This window comes from Zalophus californianus, chromosome 7 (assembly GCF_009762305.2).
Source record: "Zalophus californianus isolate mZalCal1 chromosome 7, mZalCal1.pri.v2, whole genome shotgun sequence".
In the NCBI taxonomy this organism is placed as follows: Eukaryota; Metazoa; Chordata; class Mammalia; order Carnivora; family Otariidae; genus Zalophus; species Zalophus californianus.
Genome location: NC_045601.1, coordinates 132990364 through 133014514, shown reverse-complemented (window position 1 = coordinate 133014514; position 24151 = coordinate 132990364). Strand labels below are relative to the sequence as shown.

General features: G+C 43.0%; 3 protein-coding genes across 18 annotated transcripts in view; 1 reads left to right on the top strand and 2 right to left on the bottom strand.

Annotated features, from left to right (window-relative positions):
- Window positions 1-5351, top strand: part of RANBP9 (RAN binding protein 9) — a 91767-nt gene extending 86416 nt beyond the window's left edge. Inside the window, exons 13-14 of the mRNA XM_027603499.2 lie at window positions 584-695; window positions 4355-5351. Of these exons, the coding sequence (XP_027459300.2) occupies window positions 584-695; window positions 4355-4485 (243 nt within the window). The 3' untranslated portion in view covers window positions 4486-5351. The remainder of the gene's footprint in view (window positions 1-583; window positions 696-4354) is intronic.
- A 688-nt stretch (window positions 5352-6039) lies between these two features.
- Window positions 6040-10167, bottom strand: NOL7 (nucleolar protein 7). Its single transcript, XM_027603516.2, has 8 exons — window positions 9780-10167; window positions 9636-9696; window positions 8898-8956; window positions 7448-7479; window positions 7136-7223; window positions 6670-6791; window positions 6519-6596; window positions 6040-6224 (listed from the first exon to the last, which is right to left on the bottom strand). Exons 1-8 carry the CDS (start codon window positions 10043-10045, stop codon window positions 6148-6150), a joined length of 783 nt encoding a protein of 260 aa, XP_027459317.1. The 5' UTR covers window positions 10046-10167; the 3' UTR covers window positions 6040-6147.
- An 89-nt stretch (window positions 10168-10256) lies between these two features.
- The window catches only part of SIRT5 (sirtuin 5), a 35938-nt gene continuing 22043 nt past the window's right edge, over window positions 10257-24151 (bottom strand). For 12 of the 16 annotated variants that reach the window (XM_027603511.1, XM_027603507.1, XM_027603503.1 and 9 more), the window contains 4 exons: window positions 23788-23903; window positions 13447-13597; window positions 10877-10894; window positions 10257-10541 (listed from right to left, as the gene is read on the bottom strand). In XM_027603511.1, coding sequence (XP_027459312.1) covers window positions 10289-10541; window positions 10877-10894; window positions 13447-13597; window positions 23788-23903 — 538 coding nt within the window. In that variant the 3' untranslated portion in view covers window positions 10257-10288. Of the gene's footprint in view, window positions 10542-10876; window positions 10895-13097; window positions 13598-23787; window positions 23904-24151 lie in introns of those variants that run through there. The other 4 variants (XM_027603512.1, XR_003521670.1, XR_003521671.1 and 1 more) reach the window with 4 other exon arrangements.

The following is a 24151-nucleotide window of genomic DNA, read 5'->3' as shown; positions in this document are numbered from 1 at the left end:
TCTGAAACCACTGTGATGTGCGCCTCCCTTAGGAGACAGAAAGGGTGATTGATGGAAAAGACCGTGTGTCAGTTCCTTTAGGAAGGGCGGCTTGAGGATAGTTGGAACTACTGAATGTTCATGAAGGGGAACCAGTTTCATTTTTTGATTCCTGAGTGAGAAAATGACATCCAGTGAGATGTAGCGAGTTCCCCCATCTGTTTAGAAAATACATAGGGAGGCCCTATCCTTTTAATGTCAAATTCATATCAGTGGTAATAAATGATAGAGCATCTGAATGTTTTTGTCTTCCTCTTTAATTAGCACATTCCAGAAGAGTTCGTTTTAATTCTGCTGTTCTGCATGTGTTGTAGGGATGGGGGAAGATTACTGAGAATGTCTGTTTACAGTAAAGAAAAATGAAAACCGCTTCGGCTTTGTTGCATAATCTAGTTGTTAAAAAACATATAGCCTCATAATCATAGGGGTCGGTGGGTTTAAATGTCTAGGGCCATGAAGCTGTGTATTTTGTCTCTCAACTTTGTAAGTGGGGACCACAGTGGTTTAAGTGTTTCAATTAAAAACCAAACTATGTTTTCAACAGGATGCATTCAGTTTACTCGCTTATTCAGATCCTTGGAACAGCCCAGTTGGAAATCAGCTTGACCCAATTCAGAGAGAACCTGTGTGCTCAGCTCTTAACAGTGCAATATTAGGTGAGTAAAGCACAGCCTCAACTTAGTCCCCAAGCACTTGAGGCGGTATTTGTGCTGGGGTTTACGTTTTGGTAAGTCTTAAGGGGAAATGCTTTCTACATTTTAAAAAAGTTATTTTGAAATATAGAAACCTTCCCCTCCATTCTCTCAATTCCAGATGAAATGGATTCAAATGGAATAAAAAAAAAAAAAAAAGTACTTTGGGATACACCTGGGGAAGTTGGGAAAATAGAAGTTTTTGTGTGCCTGTTATGTAAGCATTTCTGGACTGGGCCACACATACTGCAGCTCCCACTGTGCTTAAAATGCAGACACGAGGGCCTTCCAGGTGAGGAGAGCATGCCCCGTCAGTACCAACCCCTGGAGTAGCATTATGTTCGCGTTGCGGTTGAGCATGTTCAGCCGAATGCCCTCACCGAATAAAGGGTGGGCAAGAAAGAACCGCGGTTTCAGTAGTGAGGCTGAGCCAGAGGTGAGCCGAGAAGCTGCAAGTTGCCCTTCCTGGGAGCAACTTACTGCGGAGACTTTTGAGGGCATGTATGTACTGAGCGGATATACCTTGTATATGAACTCTGCAACAGCCTGTGCGTTTACGTGTTGACTCTACAGGGTTGTTTAGGCAAAACTATCTTTTAAATTCTCGATAATTCTTTTCAAAATGTAATTTATAAGTTAAGAGTGATTTTTCACCAGACTTTAGAATCTGGTTCCCCGGGTAAAAGGAGACTCCGCTTTAGAAGTCTTTTCTTGCAACTCGGCTGTCAGGTGTGGGGCTTTTAGTAACATGTTTGAAACTGTTTTAGGTGTATGAGAGCAGTGCCACAAACAGCTTCGAGAACATTTTAGGGAGACATGCAGAGGGCCAGGGCTCCTGGCCAGAATGTAAAGGAATCAAGTATTCATAGTGGAGCCTGAATCCATTTATTTGCTCTTATAAAGTTAATTACAGTTGACCCTTGGGGTACCAGCCCCATCCCCCCCCCCCCGCACAGTCAAAAATTTGCATATAACTTTTGACTCCCCCAGAACTTAACTACTAATAGCCTACTGTTGGCTGGAAACCTTACCGGTAACATGAGCACCTGATTAGCACGTACCTTGTATGTTATTATATGCATTATGCACTGGATTCATACAATGAATCTAGAGAAAAGATGTGAAGAAAACCGTAAGGGAAAATACGTCTGCAGTACTGTGCTATGTCCAAAAAAACGCCACATGGAAGTGGAAGTGGACCTGTGCAGTGCAAACCCCTGCTTCTCAAGGGTCAACTGTTAATTCATTGTGTGTTAAGGTATAATAGTGGGGGATTTTGGAATAAGAATTATGTATTTAAAAAACATCTTTTGTGTTATTTCCTTAGATTTAGAATTTATATATAATAAATAATGTGAATTTTCTTTGATTAATGTGTTGTATTCTCTTCGGTTTTATGAAATTAATTTAGCTCTACTAGTAAAAATAGAACTTAATAGCAATAGGGCAAATTATGGTTTACTATAATGGTCTTTTTGAAATTACTGCATGGATAGGTAATCATGAAGCCTTAATTTAAGCTTCATATATAGGTATCACTCAAGACATGGAAAGAATTTTCCTTTTATTTCCTCCAAATTTTTATTTAAATTCTAGTGAGTTAACATATAGTGTCTCATTGGTTTCAGGAGTAGAATTCAGTGATTGACCATATATAACACCCAGTGCTCATCACAAATGTACTCTTTAATGCCCATCCCCCAGCTAGCCCATCCCCCACCCACCTTCCCTCCATCAACCCTCAGTTTGTTCTCTAAGACTCTCTTATGGTTTGCTTCTTTTTTCCCCCCTTCCCGTATGTTCATGTTTTTTTCTTAAATTCCACATGTGAGTGAGATTGTATAGTACTTGTCTTTCTGACTTATTTCACTCTAGCTCCATCCACATTGTTGCAAATGGCAAGATTTCATTCTTTTTTTGCAGCCAGTAATAGTCCAGTGTGAGTGTGTGTGTGTGTGTGTGTGTGTGTGTGTGTGTGTGTGTGTGTGGAATTCAATTATTAAATATTAAATTTAGGACCATTATGCAAGATATATGTGTTCTTATATACTGTGCTACATATTGTGTAGTATGTAGGTTCAGCTATAAATAGTACTTAAATTTATATTGATACAATTCCTACAAAATTAATGACAAGATTAGTAAATTGCTGTGGGTGAATGTGCATATTTATAAATATGCTATTTTATGTAGTTTCATCTCTAATTAGTGCTTAAAGTTATATTAATTGTATGTAATTCCAGCAAGTTCTATATCCAAAAAAAACTTAAAAATGTTTATAACCACATGTGCCCACCACCCCCCCACACACAAAATAGAGTACCATGCTTACCTTTGAGCAAGGTTACTTTTCCCTATAAACCATCAAGAGACATTTTTGAGATGTTTCCTTTTCAGTTTCTATTCCTTTTATTACGTTGATTTTGTGTACAAAAAATTGTTCTTGACTCAAGGCAGAACTGTCCTGCTTCGATTAGACTTGGCAAAAAATGTTTATCACCATCCAAGTTCAGCTAAATAGGGTCTTGCCAAATAATAGCCAGGACCTTATTAATCCTAACCCACAGACCCCCTTTTCAAACCATACTTTCTCCCCAATCTTTGTGCCTTTTCTTGCATATTTTCATTCTTACATTCTTGATCCTATTTGCTCTTATACATTTAAATCCTGAATTTGCTTCCTTTTTTTTTCTTTTTGGCTCCATTTCGTCTGCATCTTTTCTTTCTCCCACCACATTGCAAACTTGGAATCCAGCATCAAATTCAATCATATGGAGGATTACCAGCCAGTATCATGGTTTTTGCCCTTTGTTATCAACTATTCCTACAAAGGACTGATTAGTAATTGTATTAATTGGGAACCTATGTAAACTTAAAATGTGGACATCTCCACCCAAGGAGAGATCACCAGCTTCTAGGTGGTTGGCCACTTTCACCAGTAGTTCATTTTTTCATCTCTGGCAAAGAACAAATTTTGGTAATTAACTACATCTGTACTGTATTTGACAAATTTTGGGTATGTATGATCCTGAAAACTAATGGGCAATTTTTAAAATATTTTGTCTACCAGATTATAAATTAACTCCCTTCAAGATTAGAGGGTGGTTTTGCTTTTGTCATTGCTCATGGCCACCATCACCATTAGCTCCTAGAAACCCAAGTAACTTACACTCACCAGTGTGCCTTGGAGACAATTAGCCTCAGTTGGGTCCTCTCCCCAGAAGGGAAAGAATCCAGCAATGAAACTTTTACTGAAAACCTGGTGTCTTTTCTTGGTAAGTCAACTGACTTTAGTAGTCAAGTTGAGAAATACTAAATATTCCTTACTCCTCACTGTAAATATCGGGGAAGAAATTACATCTTTCCCATCATAGTTAGTATCTAAAAAAGTCTTAATTCTGCAAGAATTTCTCTGAACAGAATACCCACTACCCCTATTACCTAGTCAGAGTAGCATGACCACGACAATAATCATTTGCTCAGAAATTACCATCACTAGTTAGGTCAATAAGAGCAGTGTAGGCATTGCTAATTTTTAAAGTAATGCAGTATTTTCCCAACTGAGAAGTTTTTAGAAAATGTCTTGCTAATTGCTATTTCCATGTTTAATCATTTTTCCTCAGAAACCCACAATCTGCCAAAGCAACCTCCACTTGCCCTAGCAATGGGACAGGCCACACAATGTCTAGGACTGATGGCTCGATCAGGAATCGGATCCTGTGCATTTGCCACAGTTGAAGACTACCTACATTAGCTATGCATTTAAGGAGCTCACACGTATTATTGTGGCGTATAGTCAACATGGAAGTAGACCGGCTCTGCTGATTTGAAATTTAGATTTTTTTAATTATGTACTGGGGACAGGTTTTTGTCGCTTTACATTGCTTCCTAGTTTACAGCATGATGCAAATGATTTTCTAACTTGGTGTTAGGAGAAATTATTTTCCATCTTTAACCTCTTAGTTGTCTAAGAGTTAAATATTACTGAATTTCAGACGTTCAAATTGATCATCACAAATCCTTTAAAAAACAATTACCTGAAAGAAACCAAAAAAATCCTGCCGCCTTTGTTTGGGGGAGAGGGGGGAAGGAAACGGAACAAGTTGTGTTTGTGTTAGCATGTGGGTGATGTAAACTTCAAATCGGGAGATGCTCCGACCCCCACTCCCATATAAGCATTCAATCAGTGTAACTTGCAAAACGCATAAACATCCGACAGTTTGAATTTATAGTGTTGATGGAAGAAATCATTTTTAATGTGTACTGTAAAACTTGAAATACTCAGGAGCTGAGTGAATACGTTTGTTGCTACTTACAATCTCAACCTGTTAGTCCCAGTAGTTTTGTTTTAACATGGTCTTTTTCAACTTTGTTTCCTGTTTAACTACAGACGACTTCTGTTGTAGACTCACAGTTTAACTGTTGTATTATAACAGTATTACATGTCAACAGTGTGGTTATGACCTTTATTTATATAAAAACCAAATATTTAGTCAATTTACCGTGTCTTAATTTAATCTTTGTACACCTTCCATTTTTAAGTGCTTAAATGAGTACTATATTGCAATAAAAATGTAGTGATATAATTAACCAACCATTAAAAATTTACTATTACAGATACTAGAGTGTCAGTTGAGTTTATGTATCAGGTACCTGCACACTTCTGATTAAAATCAGAGCAATTAAAATGAATGGTTTCTACTATAAATCTTGACTTCTACAACCTAAGACTGCCTTCAGTGCATCGGCCTCCCTGGATTAGGGTCAAACCTGACACTGAGGGTGCTGCAGACAGAAAACAGGAAATCTCCTGTTTTTGTAAAAACTCAATATGGCATGTGGCTTGTCCGTATAGTAACCAAGATAACCATATCCTTTGGTTGACTGTTAATTTTGTATATACACTGAGGCTTCAGTGTTCTTTAGGAAGAAATGTTTATTATACTTAGATACTGCCCTTTTTCAGTTACTTCTTTCCTAGTCTTTATTCTATGAAACAAATTCTCACCAAAGCACCAAGACATCTGCAAGATGAAGGCATCTGAGAGCTGCAGCTGAAAACCCCTAGCTGTTTCCTCCACCTCCCACCCCCCCCCCCCCCCCCGGCCCCGGCCACTCCTACGGTGCAGGACGCGCTTTCAATTAAATGTATAAATGCTCGTAAAAAGGAAAACAATTCCTTTTAAATTGCATTTTCTTCCATTGTAGTCCTCAAAGACAAGGCACCATTGTACTCCAGAAGGATGAAATGTGGTGGGGGGGGGCTTCCCCCCAAAGATCTCGGATTTTTGCAGTGACGCTTCACAAAACCATTTGTAAACGATTTATTAGATTTTCAGAAAAACTAATCCTCTAAACCACATAACTTAAGTACTATACATACAAGTACATACAAGTTCTCATTCTTCATTTAGCTTTACTTCTTAGAAGTTTTCATCTTTCTGACCATCCACCGTCTTTTAAACCTCTTTGCATTTTGTTTTTTCTGGGTTCCTAAAATAGAAAATTTTGTGCAGTAAGAATATTAGATATAAAATTCCCAAGAAATAACTCAAAAGTTTTCAAGATTCTATGAATACTAAAATTAAGTTTATTAAATCAGATTGTATAGATGTACATACATATCATGCTGATGAATTTTTCAGAAGCAGCTTTAACATACTAATGTAGAAGTTATTATAAGGAAAACATTGATGCTTCATGATTATTTAAGTATTTACTGTCTCCTTAAAAAAGAACGTTTTTCGATACATAAAAAATTGGGTAAGAGAATAAACTGGATCTTACCCCAAGCACTATTCAGAAACTGGGCTGCGGCCTTTTTCACTGGTAACCTCTTATTTTCAAGAGACAGGAACTTATTTACTAGAAAAGAGAATTACTTATCATTTCTTTAATTTGCAATAAAAAGTGAGAGAACAGTCTGTCAAGAACTTACCAGTAGTTCTGTTGGTTCCTGGACCATACAAAGAATTCTGTATAAAAGCCTTCGCGGCTTCCTGCCTTGAATCTCTCAGATCTTGATCTTTTAGCCTTAGAGCCCAGTAGCTTTTATTCTGGCTGGTGACCAACACAAAAGGTCAAAATGAGCAAGTCTGGTAACGTGTTTACTTTGAAAATAAAAAGCATTTTTCTTACTTCAAAAAGTGAAAAAACCCAAATCCTAAATTTGTATATGCACAGATGATGAATAAAACTAAATCACAGGGCTATTTTATTTTACTAGAAATAGATTCACATTTATGTTTTAGTAGGCAAATGTTCTTATGTAAATATCAGAATTGGTTTCCCCACAGAGGATCTAATCTGAAACCACTACTAATTAACATCTTTCTCCACATAAGCCAATACTTGAACGCCCTCTGGTCACCTCTACCTTCTAGGTGGAAAAAAAGGACTCTTACCCGACAGACTGTACTTTTTGTACCTTTTCTTCAGCGTTCTTAGAAACACTTCCTTTTTCATATTCTTCCTTTTTCTTCTGCAAAGTAGCTAAAAAATTTTTATTTCAAGTTAGTAATTATGTAAAAATAAAGCAGAAACATTTACTGGAGTTCACTTTAAACATCCACTCATGCCAATTTCGATGCAATTTTTATTTGTAAGAAACAGATCCAAGCTACACTCTCTCAGGGCCAGTAACATTTGGCTGCAAATATCTGCAAATGTGCCTGACACTTAACATGAGAAGTTATTTAAATCAGAAGAGATCATACCTTCTTTCAGCTTTCCTGATGATTTTTTTATGCTAAGGAAGAACAATAAAAATACCGATTGGTATGGCAGATAGCAAAGATTACTCCACTTACTACACAATTTCATCGGGCTTTATAAATAAGATACCCCCTTCCATGACCACCAACCTCAGTTTTTACTCAGGATCAGTTTTGGAAAGCAAAAGTCCCAACTTTGGAAAGCAAAAGTTGGGAAATGCTACCAATTCCCAAACTAGTATATAACTAGGATGGAGTATCTTTTCAGAAAGTTGTGAAAGCACATTAGCAAACGTCAGTAACAGATTGCTGTAGTTAAGAGCTGAAGTGAAAGACAAGAAAAAAATGAATTACATAACAGTATTCAAAATACGAGGTGAAAGGTGGTATTTGGAGAAATCACAAAGGATTAATTCAGCAGTTCAGGCCAAAAAGGATGGAGAGACCAATGTAATCTGACAAAATACAAGAAGATTCCCATACAGAAGCACCTGACAGTTAGAAAAGCTATACAAAGGAGAAAGTGATGGGACGGGGGGAGCGAGAGAAGGAGGTGGTGACATTTGAACTTGGTTTCTAAAGAGGGAAGGGGGGACATGCCACCAAATGCACCTGACTATAATATATTCAGGATCTTAGTAACTTTGGAAAAGTTCTTTTACTGACAATTTAATCACCGGCCTAGCCAAAAAATACAGGACTAAACTTCTGAACTTAAAGCATTTAGGAGGGACGCCTGGGTGGCTCAGTCAGTTAAGCGTCTGCCTTGGGCTCAGGTCATGGTCCCAGGGTCCTGGGATCGAGCCCCGCGCCGGGCTCCCTGCTCGGCAGGGAGCCTGCTTCTCCCTCTGCCTGCCACTCCCCCTGCTTGTGCTCCTTCTCTGGCAAATAAAAACTTTAAAAATAAATAAATAAAGCATTTAGAAGGTGCAAGGGGGGGCATAAAGAAATTACCCAATATTTAGAAGTCTAAAATTACAGTTTGATTGCACGGGATGGACGGGGAAGAGGAGGGACAGCATTTGCCTTTAACCGTCAACAGAGGGCAAAGCTGCTAAATGAAATGAATGAAGCGGGAGCGGCCAAGGCAAGCGTGGGGCAAGAGGAGTTTCAGGAGCCTGTGGACACAGGCTGTCTGCTACTCCACTAAACGCTAAGTCTCAAGACACTCTTTATTCACCACCATCCACCCTCCGTTGGTATAAGGACAGGAGCACAAGCATCTACTGACCGATACCCTGGAATCAGTACGGCCAGAAGCTCAAGTTCGCTACAAGAATGAACAAAAAGTGGTAAAAGACTGAAAGTCGAGTTAATTCCCTCCACCTTTCCCACCAAATTCAAGTATCTACTGCGTAGCTTTTTCATTTATTACTTCTATTATGTGGATTCAAATAAACGTGTGGACCAATGCGGCACAGACAGGTGTATGTAACAAAGATCCACTACTTACCGAGTCTGTCCAGCTGTAGTTAACTTCTCTAGGATGTTATCTGGAAGGAGTTTTCTTTTCTTAAAGACATTTAAAAATTAATCAGCAGTGAGGTGCATGACAGTATGCCCCGACTTGCTTCTGAAGTTTCTGATTTTAAGGACAACTTTAGTAAAATCTAGACGAATTAGAATTAGGCTGAGCCCTGCCCCCACGACCTCTAAGCTGTGGGAAGACTGGGCCCACGAAACTCAGAACCTATTCCGCATTCTCGGGAAGCACTCGGTGACGACTGGGAAGGCTGCCCACTGTATCCCAACCCAAAAGTCACAGTTCTACACTGAGCGCAATCAAGTCCCGTCCACCCGGAGTCCGTTCTCTGTGGCCCATCCGCCGAGCGTCAGACGGCAAAGCAATCATACTCTAGGCAGTGCAGCCCGCGGTTTACAAAGTACCTCTCATAATTCTCACAGCAACCCGACTTCGGATAAAGAAACTACCTCCGCGAGACTAAATGACTAGGCTGTCATGGTGAGCTGTCCCAAGTGGGATGAACCCTCCGAATCTCGAATTCACGACACTTCCCACTCCCGTTTTCAATCGCTGGACAGCAAAGAGCTCGAGCGCCTTCGTTTTCGCTGTTGTCAGAGGCATATGAGCGACTTTCCCCCGCCCCAGGCTCCCCAGCTGTGGCACCACACGGGGGAACTCTACCCCGGCCCGGTGTTTTAAAGGGGAGACGCCTCCCTACCCTCTAACCTTTTGTTCGATGAACAGCTCCTCCCGTCGCTTCCTCTTCTCCTTCAGGAGGGTTTTATCCCTGAAAGAGTGACAAGTTAGTAAGGGGCGACACGCGCGGGACGGGAAGGGGGCGGTTCTCCCGGCCGGCGGCGGGCTCCGAACCTGCGCACCGACTCCCGAACCCGCCGCTCCTCTTCTCGTGCTTCCGCCTGGGCGCTGGCGAAAGTCAGCTCCTCCGGGGCCTCGTCGTCAAACTCGTCGTCCCCTTCCCCGTCTTCTTCCTCCAGCGGCTCCGCGGCCGCGCCGCTGCTGGGCTGCCCGAGCAACAGGCCGTGCTCCGCCGCCTCCTCCTCCTCGGAGGCGGGCTGGCCCTCGTCTACCATCGCCGAGGCCGGGACGCGGGACGCGCGTGGCCGGAGCTGCACCATGACCCGCGCAGCGCTCGACCGTCTGACCTCTGACCCGGAAACAACGCGCAAGCGCAGCGTGACGTGGAGAGCAAGCGACGCGAGTTGCACCGCCCCCTGCAAGGTGCGGATGCGGAGAAGGCGGTGCGACGGCGGAGGCGCATGCGCAGAGCGGGGAAGGGTGTGGCCTAAGGGGAGCCGAGCGTTGGGGTGGGTTGGTGGGTGTTTCGTTTTCGCCCGTGGGAGGTTTCCCCGCCTGGGACGTCACCTGGATTTCTCCCCGCCCCGAATAAGCGACCGGAGCTCCCGCAGTGAGAGCAGGTCTGGATGGGGCTTGCTTCTAGGAGGGGAGAGCCTCGTAAGAGCTCCTCCGCTGGGAAGCTGACAGCAGGGTTGCCTGGGTCCCCCCCTCCTCCAGTCCCGCTGCCACGGGCTGTGCCGTCCAGGGGCCCAGAAACCTGGGACCACAAGCCCCGGTGGCCCTACCTCGCACCGCCATCCACTTGGTCCTGTTAACCTTAAAAAGTAAAACTGCCAGTTATTTTACCAGCAAAAAAATGGGTTTACTCAGGAATCGCAGAGAGTTGCCGGGTAAGCAAGCTGTTGGCAAAGCCGTAGGCAAGTCCCCCAAACTAAGGAGTGGATTCCCTTTTACAGAGGAGCCGGGAAGCTGGGGGAGGCTGTCATAAAAGTCCATTGGAGTAAACTGGGGATTAGAAATACACTGGCTTCTCACTGGCTGGGCTGTTGCGGGGTGGGGGGTGGGGGAGGAGGAAAGCCTTTCTTCCTCCCGCTGGGGTGATAAAGCCCTATCCACCTACCAGGTCTGGTAATAAGGCGGTATTCACCTACCAGGTCCACCGTCTCTTCCTGTTGGATTTGCAGGTAAAGACAAGTGGTAGAGCGTGAGACCTCCCCCTGCCGAACCTCCCGACTCCATTTTAGTGAGATTTCCCTTTACTAATTGCCACATTGGATCCAATTAATCAGTAGTTGCAGATTGGGCTCCCTTCACTCCCCGCACCCCCAAAGAAGTGGCATCTCCTTCGAAGGGAAGAACTGTGCTGTAGCAACAGGACGTGATGCCTTTCAGTCCTTCTGGCACTGACAGGAACCAGTTGACAGATACAGGCCTGAATCAATGCTCAGCACCAAACGTGTGCTTGGCTACCTCAGCCACCATTTCCCAGGCTTCCCTCACCACCTGCTCCTGGACTGTCCACACCTCTGTTCATCACCGACACCACTCCCCAACAGCTTATCATCTGACTCCTGCGTTAGGATGTAAGCTCTGTGAGAACAGCAGGGTCCTGGCCTGGTGCCCTGCTCTAACCCCAGGAACTTGAACAGTGGCTGGTCCAGCGCAAACCCTGAATCTGGTGAAAGAGTGACTTCACCATTACTTAGTGAATGCAACCTAGTACTGCTTCTATCCCTCCAAACCCCAGGTAGGTTTCATTTCTTGGCATCCACGGCCCTTCCTGATCTCTGTGTTTATCTTCTCCCACCCATTATACAACACGAAATGACTCATCACTCTCTGAACAAACCAAGCTGTTGCCCATTTGCTATGCGTTTGTACATGCTGTTTCCTCTGCTGATACTCCTCCATGTGGAACTATTTATGCTTCAAAAACTGCCCCCTATTTCCTCCTAAAGGCTTCCAAGCACCTTAATGTTGAACCCATCCCCACTCCGCCCATCTCTAATTGCATCCTCCTCTGCATCTTGCACAGCTTTCTTTACTGTAGTTTCCAATCTGTAAAATAGTTCACATGACAGCTGTCCCAACCATTCTGTGACCTCCTTGAGGGTAAGGTCCATATCTTACTGATCATTTTATTTCTAATGTCTATCATAGGGCAGACATTCAGTAAATATTAAATTGAATTAGGTATCACATACAGTTTGCATTTTCAAATTTTTCATCTTCTCTAACGAAACCAAAACACGAACAAAAATGGCAAAACACAAAAACCAACCAGAAAAACAAGCTGCTGGTACCAAAGGCCCAGGATGAGAGGAGTTACAAAGAACAGTTATGAAATATCGGGGCCTTGGTCAGTTGGAAATTACAGATTAAAAATACAGTCAGACTCGCTGAAACAGTGTGCTGACTTTCATCATTGCTAACACTAGGAAGATGTATGAATTTAAGTTAAATTGAGAAGCCCAACAGACCTATTAACAGTGAATGATGGTATTTCGGGTAGAAAAACTGCATTATAACAGGCCCTCTCTGTGTACATGCCTCGACCCACTCATGCAAAGTGTGACTCGAGCCCTCAGGAGCCCTACTCCTTGTAAGTTGTGAACATCCCTCTTGCCCCTGCAAAGAACCTTTGGGATTTATTAAAAGTTATGACAAAGTTTTATGTGACTGTGTCTTGCCTGCTTCTACAAAAGCCAAGGGTGTAGCATTAAATGTAATTTTGTAAGGGGCTGAGGCAATGTGGCCCAGAGGTGTAATCACCCAGGGAGCCGATGTGATCCAAGGGACCTGCACATGTACGACCTCCCTGCGCTGTTTACTAAAGGCCACTCCTCCCAGTCAGACCAGACAGCAGGCATTCCTAGGGCCCTGGGGGCTGCATTCGGTAGTGAGGCTTGAGCAGAGAGCCGTATTCTTACTACTTGATTCCAAGGTAATATGAGCATAATTTTTTTAAAGTTCATGGGGAAAAAAAAAAAAACAAAACCCACAAATTTCAGAATTCAGTGTCTGGGAAAGCTTGGTGGGGCCCCCGCAGGGACCGTGATGCTTCTGTGTTTATGATATCGATAAATAGTCAACCATCACCTCTCCCTTTCCTGCTTGACTGCTAAGGAGGCCAGTGCTCAATTTCAGGCAGCTGTGTTTATCCTTGGAGTCCATATATTTGCATCATTTATTTTCCGCATCTTGATTTTCTATCTTGATGCTACTTTTCTCTTCCTTCCTTGCCTGAGCTCTTGTTGTAAGCTATCCCACACACTGTGAGGCAAGGCGGCCAAACACGGTAAACACTGAACAGGAAAAGCCCCCGACAAAGACATCTCTTGGGGTAAGATCTTTATACAATAAATGACCTACTGCAGAGAGTGATTTTATTTTCCACCAAAACTTGGCAAAAATCAGAAATACCAAGGTTTTACCCCTCTACTTCTCTCTGTGTCCAGATCGCAACAATTCAATCAGGATAATTACTTTTTTAAAAGATAACCTAATTATAAAATTTTCCCTTTCCCATAACCAACCAACCAAACACATAAAAGATATCGGATGTTTAAGTCCACACAAAATAAGATGCATTAACTTGACTGTTCTCTCACTGCTAAGAATATTTGCTATTGTTGTTTCTAGGCCCCCATCACTTATCATCAGGTGGGATTCCAGCCAGGGAATCGGAGGGTATTTTTAGACTTTCCAGTATTTAGCTCACCGTCCCCATGATTGGTTCTCCTCTGTTTGTGGCCCGGTACTTAGACATACTAAATTTCTTCTTTCCCCAGGGCAACTAAGAGACATTTTCAGTTTCATGAGGAGCAAGGGCTTCAGGAAGAGTGGTACCACATGGCCCCTGGAAATGAAACCTGAAATAGGACAAATAAGCAGAGTTAGAAACACGAATGGACTACTTCAGCAAGTCACACACTTCTTAGTTACATCCAAAGCAAAATCCCAATTCTCACAAATACGGTATAATGAGCTTTGTTCTGCCTTTTTTCATCTAGTTTCTGATAACTCTAGATGTAGACATTTCATTATGGGTTGATCCCAGTGATCAAGGGAATTTTGGGAAAGCAACTGCCTGGAATTTAGGTGCTAAATTTTATTTAAGGGATAGGGGAGACATAATTGCAAAGTGCATTTCGTAATTGTACAGCCAACCTCATAACAACTGAAGCTGTGAGTTTTATAAAGTCTATATACTAATTAAAACACCATTCTCATGGCGTGCCTGGGTGGCTCAGTCGTTAAGTGTCTGCCTTCGGCCCAGGTCGTGATCCCAGGGTCCTGGGATCGAGCCCTGCATCGGGCTCCCTGCTCCGCGGGGAGCCTGCTTCTCCCTCTGCCCCTCCCTCTGCTTGTGTTCCCTCTCTCGCTGTGTCTCTCTCTGTCAAGTAAATAAATAAATAGAATCTTTTTTAAAAAACCCCAGCATTCTCATGCACTAAGGACACGAGAAAAATAACCCCATGTACCACACAGACCATGAACATTGTAGCTGAGTGAACAGGACTCTCAAGTCAGCTGTTGGGCCTTATGACTAACTATGACATACAGTCAGAAAGTAGAAACAAGCAAAAAGAGCAAAGAGGAGGGAGAAAGAAGAAAAATGCATTCCTGCTTCCTTCAAGGAAAAATACAACAGGAAGAAAAAAAATGTCCATCTCTGAATGCAGGATTCAGAGGATCCTTGGAAAAGCAGGATTTTCTAGTGTATTCAGAAGAAAACCAATTGAGCACAGGTAAAAATGAAAAAGGACATGTTCAAGGTAATTCAATATTCATATTGTTTATTCTTTTTTTTAAAGATTTTATTTATTTATGTGACAAAGACAGTGAGAGAGCCCAAACAAGGGGAGCGGCAGGCAGAGGGGGAAGCAGGCTTCCCGCGGAGCAGGGAGCCCGACGTGGGGCTCGATCCCAGGACCCCGGGATCATGACCTGAGCCGAAGGCTGACGCTTCACCGACTGAGCCCCCCGGGCGCCCCCATATTGCTTATTCTTGACGCAACACAGATCATGAATGCCTGAGACCTCGAATACTCTTCTGTCCGGAGAGAGTGCGGCTAACGGACATCCCCAACCAGGTGACATCTCCACTCCTCCTGCCGCCAGAAAGCTCCTCACGTGCACAGTTACAGCCCCTTGAGGACCCCCCCCAAATTAGAGCCCGTCACAGAGAACCTTCCGGGAGTTCGCATAGCCTCAGCGCGCACGCGTCCTCCTTCCTCGAGAAGGGACCTTTGAGAGTTCCTTTCTATATCCCTCCTTCTCCCACTTTGCAAGAGCAAGCTGCTCCCCTCCCCCACCCAAATCTTACCATGATGCCTTATCCCAGAGTGTGACAACGTCCGAGGGGCCAGATAAAGGGACGTTTGAAATGTTGGTGTCGATCTCAGCCAATAAATGGTTTCTAGAGATTGGGTGACAAGGCATCCTTAGGCAAGGAAGGGCCATTTCGTTTCTGCTTCCCATAAAACCGAAAGAGGGCCTGGTCTGATTGGACTGTCAACAAACACGTCGCTCAATGCAATACAGAATTAGTGTGTATTTTAGCATTTAACTTGGAAAGAGGTCCAAAATCCGAGTGGCGATGACATAATGAAATTCCTTTCATTCCCGGGGAATTATGTGGCTCACATTCTCAGGACCTACGTCTATAAAAAGCAAAAGCTAAAAATTACAAATTTTAGCTTGACATCGGAAAGGTGAAATTTAGCTTGGCCAGTAAAAATCTGGCCTGCCCTCCTTCATATTAGGTAGAATAAGAGACACAGATGAAGCCAACTGCAAAGAGAAAACAGTATTTTTTCCCCAGGACGATGCACAAAGTATCATAACAACTCCCTTCTTTGACGACTGCTTTTTTACTCACCAAGGAATTCTATACTCTAAAACCATAAGCTACCAGAAACTGCTGTTGGAAAATACAGCGGTAAAGGATAAATGTGCTTGAAGGACCCAGGTGACTTTGCCACTGAGCAACAACCTTGCTTTCTAACGCTGGGACCGGGCTCCGCACAGGGGTGTCTGAACAGTGTTACCTGTTTACCTTCAATTTGCGGTCTCCAGGGAGACAGAACCCTGCGTCCACATTTCCAGCCAGACTGCACTTGACTCCCACACAGCCCTGCTTGCTGCTCAGTCTACCAAAAACAGCTTCACTTAAATTTCACCTAAACTCCACCCTCCCTCCAAATCCTATAGTAATTGTACCTTTTCCTTGGTTTGGGGACATGCACCATGTTCCTCCCTCATTTGCAGAGAACCGGTAAAGCTGATCTGACTATAGGTTAGTTTCTGGTGACTGCAGGTGGACTGGGCTAGAACAGCATGAACTCGGCTTCCTTCCAACACTCAGCCAGGGGCACAGGAGCTAACCCGAAAAATTTATGTCCTATGCATCTATGAAGAGCTGCATTTCCAGTAAGATTTCACTTTTATGGAATTATTAACCAAAATGTATAATTTATTTGTTGTTTTCAATAGCTATGCCACAAAGTACTGTCAGTGACAGTTCAATCGAGGCATTTCCTAATAAAACATTTTTTTAGTTTTCAAGAAATTGAAAGCAAATGATTCATACCACATTTTGCTGCAGAAATATAATAGGGGAGTCAACAAAAGATTTTTAAGCATAAAAATATATTACATGAATATAAATTTCTGTGGTGAAAGCAGAATGGAAATACAAGTTCAAGGAGGAAAACAGCGAAGGTTGTTAAAAAGGGCTTGTGTATCTATTTTGTAAATACATAATGGTGGGTGTTGAGTGGCGGCAACATTCACCCTGGATGTATTTAAAACCTTGATAATGGCGGTTTTATTCTAAAATGAGAGTATTTTATTTCCAGTACACTTGGAATCACATCTTTTTCAACTATTTTGATACAAAATTTATTTTTTTTAAGTTTGGTTTTTTTTTTTTTGACAGAGAGAGAGCACAAGTAGGCAGAGTAGCAGGTAGAGGGGGAGGGAGAAGCAGACTCCCCACGGAGCAGGAAGCACGATGCGGGGCTTGATCCCAGGACCCCGGGATCGTGACCTGAGCCGAAGGCAGACGCTTAACCAACTGAGCCACGCAGGCACCCGATACAAAATTTTAAGATGTCAAGTTTAAAAGAGGTACGTGAAGAAAAGTGCTTGAAGACTCATGTTGTAGCACCCTGCGCCCCCCCAACACACATACGCCGCCCCCCCTCCCCCCAGCAGCAGGGTGACCAGGACCACTGGGTTTGCTCTGGAATCTGTTCATGCCACTACTAATTGGTTAATGTGATTATCTAATTTGAGAAAAAAATTATGCAATAAACCCTCAAAATACAGTGGTTAAAAGACGGTTGCTCCTAGGAAAATTTGATGTATGCTTTGAAAAGACATGGCAGCTCACTAAAAATAATTCTATTAAATTAGTGTAGGTGGGGGACGCTTGGGTGGCTCAGTCGGTTAAGCGTCTGCCTTCGGCTCTGGTCACAATCCCGGGGTCCTGGGATCGAGTCCTGCATTGGGCTCCCTGCTCAGCGGAGAGCCTGCTTTCCCCTCTCCCACTCCCCCACTTGTGTTTGCTCTCTCTCTCTCTCTCTCTCTCTTTCTCTGACAAATAAATAAATAAAATCTTTTAAAAATAATTAAAAAGAAATAAATTAGCATAGGTGGGAAAGACTAGGGGGAAGGCTGCTTCACAAATTTCTTTTCATAAGTTCTTGTTGCACTTTAAAAAAGAAAAAAAAGTAGAAAAATATCCAAACCAGAGGTTGTAATCCAGTGTTTTCCCAGACTCCCAGATGATAAGAGTCACCTGGGCCACTTGTCAAATATACAAACAGTCCTCCTCACGCCCTGGAAATTCTGATTCAGGAAGTCTAGACTAGCGCCTTGGGATCTGAATTTTTTTTTTTTTTTTTTTTTTTTGTGGCTGTCTGTTTTGTTTTACAAAATAAGGGCTGGGTGATCTTTATCTTCAGGGGCATCTAGGGAGCACTGGGAGGATAAGGAGCATCATCAATGCACCACAGGTGACCTGCAGAATCAGCAGGTCCCGACTCACAGAAAAGGCCTTTAGCTCTATCAAACAAAGCAAAACGAAATAAATGAATGCAGACTTTGCTATAAACAAACATATTTTAAATAAATAAAATTAAATATTTTTAAGTATCTTTAAGTATATTTTGCTAAGGCATCTATGTGTCCTTTTAAAATTAGTCTGACTTTACATGACTTTTTGACGAACAGACTAACCAAGAGCCAGCTGCATGAGCCAAGAGTAGGGCCCTTACTACCCACCCATGACAGCTCACCCAGGCATCGGACTTCCTACCAACTGCAGTCATCCGTAAATTAAAAGTAAACTCTTGGGGCGCCTGAGTGGCTCAGTCGGTTAAGCATCTGCCTTCAGCTCAGGTCATGATCCTGGGGTCCTGGGATCGAGCCCCGCATCAGGCTCCCTGCTTGGCGGGAAGCCTGCTTCTCCCTCTGCCTCTCCCCCTGCTCGTGCTCTCTCTCGCTATCTCTGTCTCTAATAAATAAATAAAATCTTTAAAAAAAAACCCTAAAAGTAAACTCTTTACACTCTTGATGAGCAAATACATAATTAAAGCAATCTATAAAACCATTTCTAGCTAAGAACTCCTTCGATTTCCAGACTCCATTGACAGCTCGCTTTCTTTGGGGGCACTTCTTGCCCTGCAGAAACGTGTTACCTCCCGACCTTACTGACCGCCTCTTCTGGGACATGCCCCCTCCCCACCTTGACGCCGGCCACACTGACTTCCAGCCCTGTCCCTTCCACCTCCCAGGCGCGCATGGCTTGCAGCCTCCGCTCCAGGTAGTCCTGTGTCTGGAACGCTCTTAGCCAGACAATTTCCTTAGCTAACGCCTTCCCCTCCTGCAAGACTGCTCAGACATCTCAGTGAGGTTTACCCTGACTACCCAGCTGAATCCTGCAGCCTGTCCACTCCCCTTCAGCTCTACCTTTGCTTTTTGCCACAACCTGCTGCCCCCTTTCTTGCCTGCTATACCATTTGCACGTTTATTATGCTTCCTGTTTACTGTTTGCCTCCACCGCTAGAATGTCATCTTCACATGGCAGATTTTTTGGTTTACCAATATATCCTATCCTGAGCACCTAGAACAGTATACCTAGTACCTAGTACCTAGTAGGTACCTAGCAGATATCTGTGGACTTCAGCTGAATTCCACAGTTTAGAAAAATTCAAAGATGGTAGTCAGGGGGGCACAGGAGGCCCAGGGTGCTGGAAGGCCCTTTGTGCCATCTCTCAGGCGAGCACAAATCCCATTTCTCTCTCAGCAAATGCACAGACCCTCATGTGCCAAGGACCTCAGGGGTTGAATAACAGTCAAAACCTTGAAGCCCAATTAGAAAATACCTAGGGTCTACTCTAACCGTAATGTCTTGTCAGAACTCATCGGAGACAACCATCGGGGATAGGGAAAATGACAAAAACAAAACCGGAACTAATTAACACCTTGAAAATAGTAATACATTTCAGTGGGACACAAATTCTGTGACTTTGTCTCTAAATTAGAACTGGGGCAAGGAATCTACAACTTGAGCAAGTTCTCAGATGTCCTGTGAGATCCAAGTTTAAAGTGTAGGTAGCATCCCTGCTCCCTGCTTAGGTAAAAGGAAATCAAGTTAAAAGGACATATTTCCCAGTTTTCGCTTCTCTCGTTAACCTAGAGCAGCTGTTGGCCACCTTTTTTCTGTGAAGAGCCAGAGAACATATTTTAGGCTTTGCAGGCCAGACAGTGTCTGTTGCAATGACTCAGCTGAGTTGTTGTAGGTGCAAAGGCAGCCGTGGACAATACAGAAACCCATGGCCGTGGCTGAGTTCCAATAAAACTTTATTTACAAATACAGACGCTGGGTGAATTTGGTCTACAGGAAGCAGTTTGCTGAGCCCCGACCTAGCGTAAAATTCAACCCAAATCTATCACGCATGAGATGTAAGAGACAATTCTTCCCTTGTTAGACCGTCTTAGACCGTGTGTTCGAACGCTCAATTGCTCTGGGCCTGGTTCCTGTTTGAAAAGTCGAGAAGGTAAAAGGATCCCCGGCATCTCTTCTAAATGTCAGCTTTGATGACTCCTAGATAAAAAAGCACGACTGTCTTCACTGGTCAGTTACACTCATCTGGGAAAATTCCCAGACTTAGTGGTACAGCCAGCCTCAGCTCCCCCAAGAAGCCAACAGAAGGTGGTTCTTGTGGTCAGTGCTGGGTCAATGAGTAGCTTGTCAAATTCGATCAAAGTTTCTAACGAGCAAGTACCCGGTCTGTCTGAAAGGAGACGTGGCCGCTTTTCAGGACGTGAAGCTGAACAATTTTGGCTGAGAAGGAGAAGCAGATGAGTCAGGTCCGTAGTTTTAGGAGGCCCAACTTACATAATGATATCCTTATATGCCAGGACGCTCTTCTTAACTTGCAGGAAACCTACCAAGTTCAATTTCCTCTGAAGACACACACAACGGATGCCCAGTAGCTGCTGGTCAGTCCAGGGCATGAAAGGGAGAGGCCAGCTCTGGGCCTGTGGAAGCACATTGCTTTGATTTTCTTCTTTTTCCCCATCTGCATTTTGTTACTTTTCTACCGTGATGATACGTTTTCATTCTTTCTACCTTGTAGAGGTGAGCTGGAGATCATCGGGCTAAAAATAAACCACATGAGAAGAAAGGGACTGGGGATGTAGCTCATTCCCTCCTTCAGAAAGTTTATGCCATCCTGCTCTTGGAGGATTCTGATGCTCTTTCAGCAGACGAGGGGCCTGAGTTGTCTGGCTCTGACATTCCTGTTAATGATGCATGCTGGTCCAGGTGCTACAATGCATATTAGAGGCCTCGTGTCTATTCTCAGGGGTAAGTTAGAAGAGAATTTAATTTTTAATAGGACAGCTTTATTGAGATGTCCTTCACATATAATCTGTTTAAAACGTATAATTTAATGTTTTCTTTAGTATACTCACAAAATTGCACAACCATCACCACAGTCAACGTTAGAACATTTTCATCATCCCAAAAGGAAACTTGTCCTCATTAACAGTCACTCCCTATTCCTCTCTACCCGAACCCTAGACAACCACTCATCCACTTCGAGTCTCTGTTGATTTCTGGATATCTCATATAAATGGAATCATAAGATTTGTGGTCTTGTGTGTCTGGCTTCCTTCACTTAGTATAATGTTTTCAAGGGTCATTCATGTTGTTGAATGGATCAGTACATCATTCTTTTTATGGCTGAATAATATTCCCTTGTATAAATACCAAATTTCCCTTATCCACTAATCAGATGAAGGACATCTGGATTGTTCACGCTTTTTGATTATTATGAACAATACTGCTATGAACATTCATGTACACGTTTTTGTGATGTTTTCATTTCTCTTGGCTATATACCTAAGAGAACCACAGGGTCGTATGTTAGCTCTGCATATAACCTCTTGAGGAACTGCCAGACTGTTTTCCAAAGAGGCTGCACCATTGTACGTTTCCACCTGCAACGGATGAGGGGTCCAGTTTCTTCACCAACACTTGTTGTTTTGTTTTGTTTTTTTAAATTATAGCCATGCCAGTGGTTGTTGAGAGGTATATCAGGGTGGTTTTAATTCGCATTTCCCTAATTTTTATAATGTTCAGCACATTTTCAATATGCTTATTGACCATGTATATGTATTTGGAGAAATGTCTATTCAAATATTTGGCCCATTTCTAAATTGGATGATTTCTCTTTTTATTATTGAATTGTGAGAGTTCTTTATATATTCTGGATGCAAGTCCCATATCAAATATTAGACTAGCAAATATTTCCTCCCATCTCATGGGTTGTCTTTTTTATTTTATTGATGGGGCCCACTGAAGCACAGAGGTTTCTAATGTTGATTGAAAGCCAATTTACCCATTTTTCTTACATTACTTGTGCTTTTGACGTCGTACCACGGAATTTACCCATTTTTCTTACATTACTGGTGCTTTTGACATCGTACCACGGAATTTACCCATTTTTCTTACATTACTGGTGCTTCTGACGTTGTGCCACGGAATTTACCCATTTTTCTTACATTACTTGTGCTTTTGATGTCGTATCACAGAGGCTTTAACTAACTCGAGGTCACAAAGACTTACTCCTATATTTTCTTTTAAGTATTTTATACCTTTAGCTCTTATATGTAGGTCTATGATTCATTTGGGTTAATTTTTGAATGTGGTATGAAGAAGGAGTCCAATTTCATTCTTTTGCAGGTGGCACTTCAGCCGTTCCAGAACCATTTGTTAAAAGGACTACTCTTTCCCTGAATTGCCTTCATACCCTTTCCAAAAACCAGTTGGCCATACACTGCGGGTTTATTTCTGGACTCTCAGTTCTGCCCCCCTAATCCATATGTCTATCCTTACGCCAGCGCCACGCTGTCTTGATAACTGTAACTTCGTAGTAACTTTTGAAACTGCAAAGTGTGAGTTCTTCAACTTCATCCTTCTTGTTGTTTTGGCTCTTCTGGGCCCCTTGCATTTCCATATGAATTTTAGGATCCCCTCACCAATTTCTGCCAAGAAGCCAGCTGCAATTTGGATGGAGACTAGCTGTATCTGTAAATCAATTTGGGGAATACTGCCGTCTTAACAATACGACGCTGTCTGGTCCACAGACATAAGTGTCCTTCCACATGTTTAGATCTTTTCATTTCTTTTACTGTATAGTTTTCAAAGAATCTGTTTTACATAGACGGCAAGTTTTTAAGGGATGTCACCTGGTTGTTGCCACTTACACATGAATGAAGAAGTGGGCCGAGAACCCAGACAGTAGTGATTAAAAACAGGGAGGAGATTAGATTCAGCCAGCTCACCAGAAGAGGGTCATCGAGTGCATTTCCACACAGTCTGTGGCACATTTTTTTATCCCAGTGAAGACTCAGAATGCTGGTCCTCATCTGGCTGCACGTTAGAATGATCTAGGAAGTTTATGGAAATCATGATGCCCAGGCTACACCTGAGGCCAGTTACATCAGAATCTCATGGGTGGTACCCAGTCGTATTTTTATTTTTATTTATCTTATTTTCTTATTTATTATTATTTGATAGAGAAAGAGCACAAGCAGGGAGAGCTGCAGGCAGAGGGAGAAGGAGACTCCCCGCTGAGCAGGGAGCCTGACGCGGGACTTGATCCCAGGACCCTGGGATCATGACCTGAGCCAAAGGCAGACGCTCAACAGACTGAGCCACCCAGGTGCCCCGCCCAGTGGTATTTTTAAATAAGCAGCTGAGGTGACAACCACTGGCTAACGTAATGATAACAAGTTTCAGTGAAGTTTTATATTTTATTGATTTGTATTTCTTTATGAGTTATGTATGTTCTACCTTATTCTAGAAAGGAATTAAGCAGACTGATAAGAATATATAAACTAAGTTAAAAGGGAAGACAAAACAGCCAGGGTGAAAAAAGAAAGCAAAATGAAGGTGAGGATAAAATGGAACTCAGAATGAGGCTAAAAACACATCGTCTGATGGTCTCCACTTTCCACACAAATATGGGAGACAGGATCAGCACCACGACATGGCCCCCAATACTACTATTGAGGATATCTGGCAATTCGGCAGCTACTTGGCAACGAGACCAAAGAGGAGCTCACCCAGGCCGCCCCCAGGGAGAAAAGCGGGTGATGAAGGTCCACACGGACATCTCCCTGGCCATGTGCTGGGTATTCAACTCACTTACACCTAAACGCCATTACCAACTCTCGCTGAGAAATACAAATGAAAGCCAAGCCTACAGAATCAAAGAACTTTCAAAATGTTCATCAAAGAAGAACTTTCAAAATGTGAGCAAGAGCCTTAAGGCAAATTCCCTGGAGGAACATAGAGCTGCCTTGGTCTACAGTAACCGATATTTTGTTCTTCCATCGAAGCAACTATAGACCGATTTAGAAAACATAAACTGTCTTTTTTTTTTTTTTTTTTTAATGAGAACAGTAGGTAAGATCCGTTTCGACGACATATCCAAACCTGCTTCGTACCTTCTCTCTCCCACCTTGGTAATCCCTGTACCTGAATCTGTTGGTGGCAGGGGTGGTTTCCATGTTGAATTCGGCCACTGGCACTCCCCGTGCAGACACCTGCGGTGCGAACATGGCAGCAGGATAAACCACGGAGGAAGTTCCCACCTACCAAGCAAATGAATGGAAACAGACAAATGACCACACGATGGGGAGAAGAAACATTCTTTCAGAAAACCTGACATAAACTCAGGCCAGTTTGTGGTTACACGTGTGAGGGAAGCTAAGCTGGATGAGATCAATGGGGAGCTTCCAAGGGACAGATGGGAAGTTAGGAGGCATCCTTTCAGCTGATCACTGGAAGAATGTGCTAGAAGAAAAGCAGCACAAATGGAGAGAATGGCAGATGAATGGCT